Consider the following 16734-nt stretch of genomic DNA (forward strand, 5'->3'; position numbering starts at 1 on the left):
AATCAATCAAACTTTGTTTATATAGCACATTTCATTCAGGTTAGTGCAGCTTGAAGTGGTTCACAAATGATTGACAATATGATAACAAAGACGGATATAAAAAAAATGAAGAGCAAAGAAAAGAAGCAATTTAAACAATATAAAACAATTCAAAACTAATGTATGAAGTAAAATGATGAGGAGTATATCGAAAAAATTCAATGAAAGTGTTGAATAAAAACTGAATTCAATCAAATATAAATATAAAAGAAAATAGGAAGAGCTGGTACAAAATAATCTAAATGAGTTAAATAAAATTAAAATGCTTATGGTAAGAATAAGTAGTTATAATGATAAGAGATATTAAACTGAAAATAATTAAATCTTAAAATGTCTACAAGACCATTCTATATTAAGTAAAAAGCAAGACTGAAGATTTAGGTTTTAAAATTTTTAACATCGCAACAATTGCTCTCAGGTCCTCTGGCAGACTGTTCCAGCGGCTGGAAGATAAAAGCTAAAAGCTGTTGAAAGACTGCTTACTATTAGCACCTGCACTTTTTTTTATTGAGGTTGTTTCTTTTGAAGTTTGAGGTTTACAGGATATGCATCCAAGACACTTTTTGTAAGTCTGGCCATGATAAATATACCTACCGATTTGAATAAGTAGGTGAAATTGCTTCCTGGGCTTCTTTGTTTTGATACATGAACCTACTGATTTTTGTTCATGTCTATGAAAAGTAACAACGGGACTGCTTTGTTGAATTTTACAGGGGGCGTTATCGAGCCATTTTTTCACAACCATATGCAAAACCCATATTGGAACAAAATGTTTAGCATTTCCAATGTGTTTGCCAAGTTTCATGAATCAAACAGTAATTAACAAAACGTTCATCACAATCTTAAGTGTCTTTGGACTAAATTTCAGCTGGTTCTGGTCTTGTAAAATTGTGTGCAGATTGGACAATATATATTCATCATAAGTTGGAAGAGGTTCCTTTGTTCAACGCAAAACGTCAAACTTTGATGCCATGCCAAGGACATGCCATATAACAAAACCCCATGAAGAGCATAATTTGGTGCAGATGTTACAACTTCCTGTTTCACAGCAAAACATTGACATTTCATGCAACACCATGGACACACCCTCTGACAAAAACTCACTAGAGCACAGCTTATCCTTCATAAAGATGTTTAGATTGCCCTGAACAAATTTGAAGTCTGATTTATCCTCAAGGAGGTGATCATTAAAGTATGATGTGTGTGAATCACCAAAAAGGACCACTTAAAGGTTGAGTGTGCAGCCTCTAGTGGTGAAGCTTACATTGCAGCAAAAGTAATACTCCTTACTTCACCCACTGCCTTCCTGAGCAGGAGGAGAGCTACGGTGGCTTTCCTGCGTGAAAATGCCGACGACCATATTTTGCTTAGTCCCCTACGGTGATGAGGTGTCTTTAGATCAATATATTTACAAATTGTATGTGTATTTCGTGTGTAAACTGTAGTAGATAGTTTACATGTAGAAAATATGTGACCGCTCTGGCAGTGCTTTATTACTGATGTTAGGTAGCTAAATTAGCTGAATGCTAGTGCAAGCTAACATTTACAAACAAATTAGTATAGTGTGAAAACAGCGAGACGGCGTTAGTAGGAGACATATGTTTTCTTCGTTTACAGACTGAAACAGCTGAGAGCTGTACTGAGGTGAAGAGAAAAGATGAGGAAGAGGCAGGGGCAGACCATCTGTGAGGGACAGACGAGGGATAGCTCCTGGAGTAGCAGCAGCAGCAGTGAGGAGGAGAGATTGAACCCCTGCAAAAGGACCGAACTTAAGGTACACTGGTTTGTATTTATAAAACTATTTTTACACTATTCTTCAGTGATCTGCATGATATCAACAAGACTAATGCAATGCACATTGGTGTTTATACTGCAGTTGTTTATATCTCACTGAGTAATGTTACTGTAACGTTAGCTGTGCATTGTACGTCAATCATTGACTGTAATACATTAGAGACACCAATGAACATAATTAAACCAAGACTATATAGGGACAGTATGTTACAAGAATATCTTAAAACACTTGTCGGATGGGATAAAACTAAGGTTACAGCCTACAACCCCTAATCACTGACATTGTCATATAGTTAAAATAGTGTAGTGCTAATAATAAAGCCTTATCTCTGGTTCTCCTTTGTTTATGTCTTCAGACACTTATTCAAGAGATGAGCCTGGAGGAGCACAGGGAGCTGACAGCACAGGCATGGTGACCGCCTTTGGCTGGAGTGACATGATGTACTTGTGGTAACTGTAGGGATACACCTTTCAGACCGTGAGAGGATCTACCACCACTCTTCTCCCATTACTGGGTTGACATTTTTTTTAGAAGAGAGCCTGCGGATGACAACAGGGAGTACCATTGTGCAGCATATCAGCATTACATTTTCTGGCAACATGGCTCTTTAGACCGGCAGAACCGTATTTGTATTACCTTATGATTTTTGTACATGTCTATGAAATGTACCACAGGGACTGCTTTCTTGAAATTTTACAGGGGCCGGTATCTTATCTTTATCTTTGTATTTATATAGCGCTTTTCTAGTCTTGATAATGCTCAAAATGCTTTACAGTACAGTTTGCTATTCACCCATTCACATGCGTTCATACAGTAGATCTATTAGCAGCTTTTTGTTTCTATGAGGGTCAAATGAGGGTTCAGTATCTTGCCCAAAAAGACTGGGGATCAAGCTATCGACCTTCCGGTCTACCCACCCTACCCCTCAGCCACAGCCGCCCTTTACTTATCAACCTATAAGTAGAAGCAGGGAACTTGTTCCTCTGGAACCATAATACAGTACCACACAGATAATAGTGTGGTTACGTAAGCATGCATGAGTAGAGATAAAACATAGTATAGTATGATAATATATTATTTTCCATTACAACATCATCAAGGATATAATTACGGTTATTATTTTGTTTCTGTTTCCGTTTGACTTTAATTGTTTTTTTTATTACTATTTTTAAACATTTGCTTTGCAATTATTTATTTTCTAATGAATATATTCCTGATGCCCATCATAAATGTTTGTTCAGTTGAGTTTACACTGGAATGAAAAGAGCAATAATAAAAAAGGAATTAACCAGATTTTTTGTATTTATTTTGTGTATATATACAGAGACTGAGATGTGAACCGAGAGACCCAAATTCGGTTCCAAATTAGAAACATATCCATAATGCCAAGTACCCAGTACCCATATAAAAAATTGAATTTGGATCTGCTTATCGGGTCCTAAACTCGATAACCATTTATTATTGCAAACAAAGGCTACATGTCTCCAAGGACAACGTAGCTATTTTCCAGGACCTGGATTCGTGACTATGTCACGCACCACCCAACAGCCTGTCCGTTTGAGTCGACCTAGCATGCATGGCAAACATCACAGCACTGTGAAAGATGGAATAACAATCCAATCTCAACAAACATGAAACACAAGGCGGCATAGCGTTGATCTGATAGACTGTAAAGCGTTTAATGTCCTGCGGTCTCTGAGCCCGGGTGTGTCATCTTCAGCTAGCTAGTAGCCCTTCACTAACACCTCCAGTAGAGCTAGGGAGATTTAGCCACACAGCAGCAACATACCGTTCTCTCTGGCAATCAAGGGAAAACTGATCAAAGGGACATCTGAGAAGTGTCACAGAGCGCTTACAGCATTTGAAGTGAAAGGGCTACATCAGTTCTCGTTGTCGAATCTGCATTATTTATGAAAAAATTGACTTAGTTTTTTGGGTTGCAGACAGATAGGAGTTGTGCACTTCTATTTTGAAGAACATGAATTGTATGATATATGTCAAATAAGACGTACAACTAGCAGCTCAAAATTTTATTATCCACAAATGGTTCAACTGCCACTCATTTCAACTGTTATGTAATATATGAGATTAATATTCATGACAGTTCTTGAAGTTGACGATTACTGAGGTATCATTAGTTTACAGTGACAATGAGAACATTTTCTTATGCTAATTCTCCACAATTATGACTATGTTGTTTGGTTAATTTAAACCAGTATTTTCAAGGCAAAAAATGCAACATTGCCTTTATCTCAGTTACTACTAATTTACACAGCTGGGATAAAGACATTGAGTATGTCTGATAAGTCTCTGAGATGAGATGTGTGGGTTTTTGTTATGTAATGTTGCCTCTCTACCACAAGGCGTTACTACTGCTGCCCCTGTGTAACATGAAGCACAGCTGCTGTGCATCGGTGCAGTCCAATAAAGATATTTTTGTTATATAACCATTTTACTTTATTACCAATTTTGAATCGAAATAGGGAATCAATAAGAACCGTAAACAAAAAGCAAAATCGGAATCAGAATCGATAAAAAGAAAATAAAAAACTGTACCCACCCCTCCATATGACAAATATTTATCCATGAAGCAGCTTGTGTTTCACTGTCTTAGTGGTATCAGAGGCTTTGCTTTATATGAAACATTAATCTCACTTCAGTAGATTTATAAATCCCCAAAACTATAAAACAAGCTATTTATTTTTATTAAGAATGACTTTCTTAGTATGTCCCAACATAAGGAGAGGGGGAATTACCCATAAAGTTTTGCTTTATGCGGATGGCCTTGTACTATAACTATCTAACCCTCTACTAGCTATATTTGAAAGATTTGGAAAATGATCAGTCTACAATTAAAATAAACTTTTCCCCCAACTCTTAATATTCTGGCCAAATCTTTCCCCTTCTAGGTCAGTTCCTATTTAATATACTTTACTTTCTCACACTCTCTTCATCACCTTCTTAAGCTTAACCACTTAAATTGAGAAATGCCAACTAAATCTTGAACTGGTCATATTTAACTTGATAAAAATTATGTGAAAGTCCAATTCTCATCTCATTGAGTGTATTGACATAACTAAAAATAGTCTTTCTAACTGAATTTATAATGGTAAAATAATGTAGTCGTAAAGCATTAGGCTTAAACACCATTGGAGACCTGCCCTACCCAATGTACTTCACTACTATTGGTCCAGTAATATTCAGAGGGTGATAAAGTGGGTTTAGAGGGTGAGGATGGACTGGCCCCATATCCTCTAACACTTTAAGTTAAACCAATAATCACTCAGATTAAAAAAAGGTCATAGTTTCAGAATAATTTGGCCCGCATGGTCAATCTCCGATGGCAGCCATTCTATCAAGCACCTTTTCACTCCAAACTTAACCTGACCTTCGAGCATTGCATTCAAATGGAATCTGTTTCATCAAGGATTTATACCTAGGAGTGTTTCCCTCGTTTAATCAATCATGATAAAAAATTATTTTAAGGGCCTGTAACTTATTTCTTTGTATACTGATCAGTGACTTTTTGAGAAAAGGCTACACTACTTTGTATTTAAAAAACTATTTGAACATTTCAAACTTTGGATTAATTTAGAACCCTTAGGCAATTAGACCTCGGCAGCCCTTTTGCCCACTTTTCAAAAGCTAAGCTGGTAAATATATTTCTTAAAATTTAACCCGCTTGAGAGAGGTGTGGGGCAGCTCCAACAACTCTGTTTCACATGTTGTAGGCCTGTTGCCACAAGCAGTGTTTAGATTTCTTAAGTGAAGCATAGGATATCACTATCAATGCACAGTCCATTATTGCCGTGTTTGGTGTCATTTAAAACAAACATCTTATCTTTCTTGCATGCAGACTCATTTTGTTAACCTGGAATGGATCAAGGCTTCCTTTCTACATCAAATGGTTGAACGGTGAAACAGTACACCGTTCAAATTAAGTTGGATAAAACTAAATACACCCTGCTGTAGAGTACCTTCATCATGACCCGGGTATTTTACCACAAATCAAAGAGAATAATTGGTCAAACAAGTACTTTTACTTTAAGCTTTAACTAGATTTTACTCGTCTAAGTCTTAGGGTATCAGGTGTAGATAAATATAAAATGTTAGCCCAGATACCATAATAAAATGGGGCAAAAGCTGTTTGAGATTGAATGTGCACATTAAGACATATTACATTATATTACATTTCATTTAGCTGACACTTTTATCCAAAGCGACTTACAATAAGTAGATTAAACTATGAGGGTAAACCCAGAACAGCAAGAATCAAGTAAGTACAATTTGCTTAAAAAAAGCAATATAAGTGCAACTAAACTGATTTTTGCTGATTCGATTTTATTTCATTTAAACCCGAGAGTTGACGTTGGTTTATTAGACATCATCTACTTAACGAATGTTTAGTCGGTTATCTGGGGCTACAGCCCTGGATGCCACAAGCAAGGCGATACCCATGTACACACACTTCAGAAATGAGAAGCATTCACTAAATATGACTTCATGTACAAATTCACTGTCCAAAAAAATGTGAGGCATATTTAAGGTAAGAAAATTAAAATGTTTTTAAATAAGTACGTATGTGTCACACGTAGAGTTTTGGTGACACCTTGTTTCGAAAAAAACAAGTCTGCCAGAAGAAGTCCAAGCTACAAAATGCAAATGCTACTTACACCTGAATTCATGTGTGCACATTTGCAATCAGAAATATTCAACCCCCCCCCCCCCCCCCCCAAAGATTTTAAGGATTTATCAATTGCAGTTTTTACAAAGAGCAAGATTCTGCTTCGGATGACTTCTTTATGAGTTGAGTGATACATAAAATCAACACAGAAAATGCATGATGTAGTATTTTGGTGTAACAGTATATTTTGTTAAGATAGCCATGTCACATTATTCAACCCCTATACAATAGTGTTGTTTTTAAAGCTGTCTGACAATTTGTATGGCCTAAAGTGGAGTTGAAACATAAGTAAGCCTTTGGGAACTCTATAATGATCCTTCAATTGCTTCAGCTGTGATGCATATATAAACCCCACCAATTAAGGGTATTCAAGGTGAGTTGCAACCATGGGAAAGACAAACGAGCTCCCACAAAAGCTGAGAGAGGAGATTATTTCATCAAACCTGAAGGGCCTTGGGTATAAGAAGATTTCCCAAAAATGTATATTCCAAGAGACACCATTGGGAGCATTATAAGGAAGTTTAAAACGTATGGAGCAGCTTCAAACCTGCCTGGCCTTGGAAGAAAGCTCAACATTTCATCAAGGGCCCTCAGCAACTTAGTCAGAACAACTAAGAGAAACCCCTGTATGACTGCAAGACACCTACAGGATGACTTGATGAAGACTGGTACAAGTGCTTCAGTGGCAACTATAAGACGTGCACTGAATAAAAAAGGAGTTCATGGCCGGACTCCAAGTCGCACTCAGCTCTTGACCACAAGGAACATCAAAAGCCAACTAGAATATGCCAGGAGGAATTTGGATAAGACGACTGAGTTTTGGGTGACAGTTCTATGTACTGAAAAAACTATTTGGACATATGGACCAGCGGTATGGCTGGCATGTGAAAGGCCAGGCTTATGACCATAAGAATACCATCCCCAAGGTCAAGCCTGATGGTGGGTCATTGATGATGTTGGGCTGTTTTTCTGCGGCAGGAACTGGCAATCTTGATTTAAATACCAGGCCATTTTAAGGAGGAATGTGATGCCTTCACATTCCTCCTTGTTGAGAAAAAGATCCTGGAACATCCTGGAGTGGCTTTCTCATTCACCAGATTTAAACCTGATTGAAAATCTTTGGTTGGATTTAAAGAAGGCAATTGTAGCACGGAAGCCATAAAACATCACTGAGCTTTGAGGCTTTTGCACGTGAAAAATGGGCAAAGATCTGACCGAGAGGTGTAAGAAGCTTGTCCGCATTTACCGAAAACGTTTGTTAGAATTTATAAAAGCTAGAGGATGCGCCACAAAGTACTGAAGCTGGGGGTTGAATAATACTGAACATGTACATGTGTTAAAAGAGTTACATTTTTCATTTGAACTTCAAAGTTAAGTCAACTTCTGTAACAACTTCTGTAACAAAAGATATGTATCAATACATATCTTTTTTGTTTAATGAGGTTTTTTGTCATTTATTGAGATTATCTGTCATCCATATCACTAGAATGTCTTTTGAGGTGAGGGGGTTGATTATTTCTGATTGCAACTGTATGTTGACATTGCAGGGTGTAAAATGTTTAATTATATTCATTGTGATGCTAATTCTTTATAGATTTAACAATTTTATTTCTTCATACATAAATCATTTGACTGTAATTTTCCTTTTATTCAGTACAAAAAATGCTTAAAATGGGTCACTTCATTTTCAGGTGCAGGCTCAGTTATAAATAATGTTTTTATTTCAAGTCAAGCTTTCAGTCATAATTCTATTCATGTCTGCCCTACCAGAGTTTAAATTGAGTTAGTAATGAACTTTTCTCTTTTGCAAATATACTCAAGATTAAACAATATATGAGTTAGCCTTATAAAAGTAAGTTTTTTGCAACACAACAGGTTATCTCAACAGGCAAAGCTGACTGGCCATTTGGCATACCACTTTCCGAGTTTGCAGATGTGCATTTTGGGCTGATGCAGTTGTCTATTTAAAACTGGGCCTGCCCAGTCATCTTTAAACACCTCCCCCTTTGGGCACTGTGCCGGTGAATCGGAAGGGAGGCATGGAGAAATTGCAATAGAAAAGTCACACCCCCATCCTGGCAGTTATCCCCTTCATTATTATCGTAAAGATAACTATGCAGTTTTCCAAGGTGAAATAATATGCATTGAAAACACTTGTCCTAATTACAAATGCAACATAAAGTGATTTAAATTTGTGTCGGCCGGTGGAAAATCCCACAGTGAATTTAGAGTGTTAATTCTATCACTCGATAGAATAAAATACATTTACATTTAATCAGACTGCATCTTGTTTGCTTTTTTGAAACTTGAATCTAACCCTCTGCACCTTGGTATGTGCTGCTGTTTCTTCTGAAGCTCATGTAAGGCACGAGGTTTGTCCACAATTAAATGGTCATAACTAAATAGATTTTCTTGCAGTTTGGTTTGTTACAAATGTCAGATATTTATATATGTTACAGGAGGCTTGGTTATATTAAAAATACAGCTTTTCATTAAAAAAATTCTGATCGTTTTGTCACAACCCAGCTCTTAAGGCCATGACCAAACAGTAGTCACACCACCACTAAAGTATATTTATTAACCCAATGTAGGATAACCAAAGACATAAAAGAAATCATACAAACAGGTGGAGTGAGAGCCATCTATAGGACCAGAGGTGTAGGGTGTGTTTGGGGGGTGAATGGATGGGTCCGGTCTGGGCCAAAATACCAGAGCCGATTTGTTGTCCCATTCCAGCCCAGTCAACAGGTATCTTTACTTTTTAACCAAGTAGTATAACACAGTCTATCATGTATATTCAAGGTAATAACTAACATTTCCTGTAGGACCATATGATTTTGGAGGAGTTCTCACAAATACAAACCGAGATGTGGTGAATGGAGAGACCATGCAGAAGAGGAATCTGCTCCAGAAAGAAATGCACTGGTGAGATAATACCTGTACAATGTTGATCAATTGTCTGTCAGCCTGATAATCTTTTATCATGTCATGAAATCTGTGGTGGTTTGTAGGAAAACAAATGATTGAGATTTTGCAATGTTTCATATAATGCAATGGAAGCTGTCTGAGGTTATTGAAGCTTGAAAGTGCACCCAACAAATCCTAAAACGCCCACAATGCGCAACCAATGTTTTACTGTTGCATATTTTGACTAATGCCAAATATTATCGATCTGACTCTAATTTTATGTTCTGAGTGCTGTCCACTCTTTAAAAGCTTTGCAACTTGAACCAACTGTACTCAATAAGCAACGTAGAAAACAACTGATTAAAACTCTTTCATCGAAATTCTGCATTGTAGAAGCTCACCATTAACTTGTTTGGTTAAAAAGCTATGTTCCTCATCGTAAAATGTTTATATTGTTGCAGCCTTCATCCAGGGGATTTATTCCCTTTTACCCGGAAACCACTTTTTGTCATTGTGGATTCTTCAAATAGCACAGCCTACAAGGTACGTAAATAGGTGGAGTAATTTGGAGAACACCTACAGTTTAGATTATAAATATTTAGACAGTTGGATATCCCTACATTTGTTTCTCACTCTCTGAGCTACAGCACATCCAATTTGAAATTAGATTGGCACACAGTAGAGGCCATAACTAAGTGCCAGCAGTTTTCTTACAGATATCAGCCCAGAATATTTACATCAATATCCATGCATGGCAAATTTGTAGAAATCTGTTCAATCGTTTTTGCATAGTCCTGCTGATAACCCCAAAAATCGAACGATCAAATGAAAAGCATTGGAGGAGTGATGCATACAATGCCAGTGGATATTTCTCCCAGTGCCAACTTTTTTATAGTGCAATAATGATATTAAATGATCAAATCTGTATAATATAATGTATACCACATGATGATGAATGATTGGTTAATCTAATTTAACTGCTCATCATGTCTCATATCCTTTTGACTTCATAGGGATTTTTTTTTCATAGGGATCAATGCAACATTTCCACTTAATGCATAGACTCTGACTGCCTGCCATGGCCTAATTTCTCTTAACAAAGTTTTATAGTTATACAACATTTACTAACTCAATGTTTTCTCCAATATTTTTTTCAAGTCGAATGTGCTGAGTTAGAGCAAAATGTTTTGCATGATGTGATCACAACATGAATTTACACTTTGTAATTAAGATGAACTTTTCTGTCCCTTGCGCAATAGAATTTCACAAACCTGTTTGGCCAGCCTCTGGTGTGTCTGCTATCACCTACGGTATATCCCAAAAGTGTACAAGGTGTGTTACTCTAGACTAACAGTTCATTAAAGAATAAATCTGATAATATCCTATTTTTCTATTTGTCTTAGAAAACAATTCAACGAAAAGACTAACAATGTGTTCATCTGTCTTTCAAGACCATTTAAAAGACTTAGACCTTTATAATGAATTTAATGAAATTTAACTTGATTTAAGCATAAAATATTTCCAACCTGAGGAGTATTTGTGTATACATCTGTGATTTGTGATTTAGTTTGGATTTAGCCATTTGATTCCTTTCCTCCGAAAAATACTTAAAATACATTCGGGGTGTTCTAACAAACTATCAACAATTGTATTTAGCCACTGTAATGCTAATACACATACACCCATTACAGCCCTTGTTCACAGACACACAAAAAAAGGTGGTGTCAATTATTGTGATCTTGAACTGAGGATAAATTTAAATTTAAACCATTATAGGATAATTATTACAGCTCACCTTAAAACACAGCAAAACTTAACATAAATGAAAACTATGAACACTAACATTAACTGTAGCAAAACCTATATGACATCATTTTTTTTTAATTTGGTGGTAATGGGAAGCAGAAGTCCATCTTCTTTCAATTTGCTATATGCACCATACCACGTTTTTGAATGATGATGAATGACGACGACAGTATTTTGATTGGTGAGGAGTCAGATTCAACCTAGCTTCACTGTTCTTAGTGATGAAATGACCAGTCAGTGTCGAATTTGGCCTTAATCTGATGGGCTATAATTATAATTTTCACTAAGGAAAGCCAGGCAGAGGTAACGTCCTTTGAGGAATGAGAGAATTTCAGTGGCCACTAGACAAAGCAGATGACATCACTTACACATTGTAATGCGCACAGCATTAGAGGCGTGCTACCCCATCACACAAGCTTTGGAAAATCCCCCAAATTGTCCCGGACAGCTGTGTCGGCAGTGTGTGAACGGTGTAGAAATGAATGTGTCTTTGAATGGGTAAATTTGGCTTGTACTGTTAAGAGCTTTGAGGGGTCGATAAGACGGGAAAGCTCTGTATAAGTACAGTCCACCACTTTTTACATTACAACTTGAATGTTGTTTTTTTTACAATATCACTTAAAAGAAGTTGTTCTTATTTCAATTTTTCTAAATATTTATTTGTACTTTGAACTCGTACCATGTCTCTGCTTGCCTCTTCAGATCAGTCTCAGCGTGGGAGTCTCTTCACTCTGTTCCTCTACAGTCCACTCCTGGCTTTCTCCTCCATGTGTGGCTTAAAGAGTGTGCGACGAAGCCTCTGGGACAGAGCTCAAGAGTTTCTTTGCAAAGTCTACCGTGACATTGGGCAGATGATAAGTAGATCACGGACCATAGGTAGCACATCTGCCAGATATTCTTTCATGTCTGCTAGTATGTTATCAAGATTGTAGTGGACTGTGAAAATATTTTTTAGCTTTATCCATTATCAAACAGCAAATAGTAATTTAATTTAGTTACTTAATTCACTGAAATAACAGAGAGTTACAGTGGGGTGCCCTAATAGCCTGCCAAAATATCTGAATGAATCTGTACATTAATAATAGTTTTTTTCTGTTCAGTTAATAAGTTAGTATTTTGTCTTTAATCATGATGAAGTGCATAAAGCTTATCACAGATTCCTAGACCCCATGGTGATGTCTTCAAATTTCTTCTCTTGGCAGACAAACAATGCCACACCAAAGATATTATATACCATTATATAAAAAGAGACACATTTAAGAGGCTGAAAACTGCAAGGTTTATGCATTTTGACTTCATATATTAATGACTTTTGATTAATGATTGAATGAATAAATAAAATTGTTTTACAGTAATTTTTGATGATCAGTTTAATCTATGATTTAACTACTTGGCTCACCACTATTGTTTTTAATATTGTCTCCACAGATCAAGCCTTTCTGCAATTCTTTGGTGATGAGTTCCTTCGACTGCTTCTGGTCCGCTTTGTCTTCTGCTCAGCTGCACTAAGACTGCATAAACTGTTTCGGGTAAGTCGCTGGTGCTTGAGTTATCTGAAAGAAGTTATCTGGTTTATTTGAATGCCAAATGCACATAATATAGTGAAGACCAGGGTATGTACCTGTCTTGTGTTGCACACCTAAATCACATTAATGTATGCTAATAAGGAGGTTTGGTGCGATAGATAGATAAATGCATATGATGAATGTGTGTTTGAATGGCAAACTGAACTCTAGACCATTTACCGTTTACCAACTAGACTTGTTAGGGACGTTTTTGCTCTAATCGAAAGTTCCATATTAAAATCAGATTAATATGTCTTTGTTAACTGGCTATGTCTGGTTCTGCTAGAGTTTTCTCTCAGTCGCTAAAGTGTTTGCTCATTAAGGGAACTGTTAGGTTTCTCTGTAATTTTCAAGGTCTCAACCTTATTTAAAGTTCCTTGAGATAATGTACATTATAAGTTTGGGGCTATATGGATAAAAGTTTATTTAATTGAAAAAATTACTTCTTAAAACATACAATCTGTATTTTGTATAGATACTTAAATAATAAGTAAACTTCCTTTTCTTTAAAAACATACTAAAGGTAAACAGGTGAAAAAGTATTGCTTTTTTTATATAAGCAGTGTTCCTGTTGGGGGCTTTTCCCCCTTTGAACATAATCTGTCCAACGAGTTAAAAACTAGCATCAAAACCAAATATTAAGATGATAAAATAAAAGAAACAATAAAGGATCATCAGACATCATTTACTTAGAGATAATAGATAAAAGAGATACAAATGTAATCTTGACATTAGCTTAATTATCAGTTTAAATGAAGTGCTGAAATATATAGAATTTTTTTTTTTTTTACATGTATCCAAAGGTGTTTTAGTAGACACCTCTGTCTGCAGTAAACACACAACAAGTCATGGCAGCTAGTTATGATAAAAAACTTCCAATCAATTAATGATATTGCTTCAAAGCCTATTTCTTGGGATGTTTGATGGGATCAGAGATGTTTGATTTTGTGTTTACAGGAGTCTCGCAGCTTCCCTGAGTCATATCCTGAGCTGCCCAAACAGGACACAGTGGAGAGCAGCCTCTTACAAAAGCATGTTTTGGAGCTGGCAACCATGCTTGATGTGCAGGGTCTGTTTTGGGAAGATCCACTGGAGACATACTAACATTTTCACAAATGGCAAAATGGCAAATATGTACATACAGACTCAACTGCCAGAGGCCTCAAAGTTGTCCTCTTTTTTAAAGGTAATGAAATAATTGATTCAACACATACAGGTTAATGTTCTGCATTCAAGTGTTAACAATGAAAGAAATGTAGTGCAGCATTAAAATGCTTGAAAGAGAAATTCAACGGGTTTGCTAGTGTAAATTCCCAAAATTTGAGTCTCATTGGCTTGCCTCATAAATTAAAAAAAAAATACTTGAAAGATGAATAAGAGAGTAAACAATGTTTAAGAAATCAACAATCCCCCAAAATGCAAGGTTTAAAACTCACTCCTCATCTGAAGATTTTAAAGAAGTTTAAGGGTTAGTTGTGTTTTTGTTTTTGAAGAAACGTTTATCATTGGTTACCTGAATGAAGGTTATGTAAACCTGAAGGACATAGCATGCAAAAGCTTTCAGTGTGATTTCATCAGTCTGCATGATGCCATAACAGTCTGTTGAGAAAAGAGAACGCATTGATGATTAAATAAAAAGAACAGATAAAAAACTTGTGCATCAGATATTTTTAATAACAAGTGTGATGTTGAGATATTATTCACACACTAGGTAAAATATCTCACCAAAAATGTAAAATGTGATTAGTTTGGAGTTTTATATTTACAGTGCTAGCTGTATTTTTTACAGGGTGCATGTGGTTGTGTTTGGTTGATTGTTGTAGGAAACATTAGTTGTAAAACAAATTTGTCATTTACCATCAATCCATCATACATAGTCTCAGCTTACTTCATTTGGAAAACTGTTCTTTTTTAATTTGTTAGAGCACTGTGTTTTATTTTCATGCAAAAAGATAAAGATACAGTATTGTCTCTAACTTTTAAGAATATAAATCAGCCTGCAGGCTGTTTAAAATGGCATGAAGGTGGTGGTAAGTGGAGCAAATGCATGTGTGTTGCATGGGCCTGAACATTTATAGTTGAGTCAAAAAATAAAGACAGTCTACATAGAGACAACAGGAGGAGAATTAGTCCAAAAGTAATGTGGTATGCCAAACAACTTTTATTCACTGAATACATGTACCATTTAATTTATCACAGAAATGACCGCCTTAAGCTCATAAATGCGGCCAACATTTTTTTGCTGACAATAAACAAATGTGTCGAAAAAGGACAAAGGCTAGTGGAAGCTGAGGAAGGAATAACCAGCAACCACTGAATTCTGTTCATTATATAATGGGGGGGAGACTTGGTAAAGACACTTTGTAGGCCTATTGTTTCTTTATGACGTTGTACACAGCAGCACTGCAGGTAGGTGATGTGTGAATCTCTATGTGGTCATTTGCACTTTTTAATTATTTTTTTTGTTTGTATTTTTGAATGTGTCCCAAATACTTTTGCCAAGGGGGTAGAGCGGGGGTTCTCCAACATGAAGGTTGCCGATTCAAACCCCACTCTTCCCCATCTGCATGCCGAAGTGTCCTTGGCAAGATACTGAACCCCTAAGTGGCCCCTCATAAATGTTGAGTGTAGTAAAAATGTAAGTCGCTTTGGACAAAAGCGTCAGCTAAATGACATGTAATGTAATGTAAAATAGTGCATTTGAAGTCTATTTTCAGTTAAAAATGTACAGCCCTATAAGCCATGATATAGTTTTAAATAACTTGAAGCATAAAACACTTCTGCAGTACTTCATCACAGGTACTAGTGGTTCCTGGTTGCAAAAACTGAAGGGATCAAAGGAAAGAAAACATTTTCTAAACCAGGGTTGGGGAGCCAATGACTCTTTGAAGTTTTAGAATCTTTGATGGTCGCACCAATTTACTAAGCACATATATCACACTCACCTCTTAATGCAATGGCTGGAACTGCTTCGCTTTTGGCAAGGTGTCTGACGTCAGATTGTAGTGATGTAAAAATAAATGATTACTATAGTAGGATATCCCAAGATGAGATAACTCTTAAGATGGAGGTTATTGTAACGACAAGCTCACTGTTGCTTTATAGAGCAATGATATTGTGTTGGAGGTTGTCAACCACATTAGCTGGTTCCATGTAAAATGGCTTCACAAATATGTACAGCGGGTTAGAGTTAGCCCAAACCCTAACCCCTCACCAAATACCTGTAAGAGTTTTGTAAACTCCCCAGCATATTCAGATTCCAGAGCAGATTTTTGTTAATAAATAAATATATATATATATATATTTATGATGCTATGTAACACAGATAGAAAAATACACTTAGTGTAAGGAGAACCTTATTATTACACTGCTCTACATGCTGAACACAAACAAATTTTCACAACTGCAATCTAAATCTTCAAATTTCTTGCCTTCCTTAGGTGCGCTAGATTCCCCCGCTCCCCCTACCTTGGACTTTCAGTGGAGAGACCTGAGGTCAACCTATCCCCGAACCTCTCACCCTTTCCTACTTCTGAATGTGAGATCTGCTCAGCAGGCAAAAGTCTGCCTGGCTCAAAAAACTAGAACTAGGGTATCCAGTTTAACACGGTGAGCCATATGGTGACATCATTGATTGGACACATGCAGAACAAAAAAACCTTTACATAAATGAAACCCTTTATTTGCACCCGGGCCGCCCTGGGCAGCTTCCCATCTTGCCCATATCTAAATGTACCACTGCATCAGAGACCAGAGAGAGATGTCACCTGTTGTCCTACAGTGTTTTTTGAATCAACACTGCAACAGTTCCGCAAAACAAACAAAAAATAATACTTTTTCATTTCTCTAGAAGAGTGCAACTTTTGCATCTTGTTTTTTGACAGTAACAATGATGCTTGTCATGTAACATGTAATGTCATGTAACAGTGTGTTTCATT

The 16734-nt window shown here is 36.5% G+C and overlaps 1 protein-coding gene across 5 annotated transcripts in view; it reads left to right on the plus strand.

Moving 5' to 3' along the window:
* Nucleotides 1-16374, plus strand: part of scai (suppressor of cancer cell invasion) — a 62005-nt gene extending 45631 nt beyond the window's left edge. The window contains exons 12-18 of one of the 5 annotated variants that reach the window (XR_008342360.1): nucleotides 9344-9443; nucleotides 9887-9968; nucleotides 10685-10757; nucleotides 11934-12107; nucleotides 12660-12760; nucleotides 13754-13982; nucleotides 16237-16374. Coding sequence is in view for 4 of the 5 variants with exons in the window: in XM_053447665.1 (XP_053303640.1) it covers nucleotides 9344-9443; nucleotides 9887-9968; nucleotides 10685-10757; nucleotides 11934-12107; nucleotides 12660-12760; nucleotides 13754-13900 (677 nt within the window). In the remaining variant the exon portion in view is untranslated. Of the gene's footprint in view, nucleotides 1-9343; nucleotides 9444-9886; nucleotides 9969-10684; nucleotides 10758-11933; nucleotides 12108-12659; nucleotides 12761-13753; nucleotides 16181-16236 lie in introns of those variants that run through there. The other 4 variants (XM_053447665.1, XM_053447664.1, XM_053447666.1 and 1 more) reach the window with 4 other exon arrangements.
* The last annotated feature ends 360 nt before the right edge of the window (nucleotides 16375-16734 follow it).

This window comes from Pleuronectes platessa, chromosome 19 (assembly GCF_947347685.1).
Source record: "Pleuronectes platessa chromosome 19, fPlePla1.1, whole genome shotgun sequence".
Lineage (NCBI taxonomy): Eukaryota > Metazoa > Chordata > Actinopteri > Pleuronectiformes > Pleuronectidae > Pleuronectes > Pleuronectes platessa.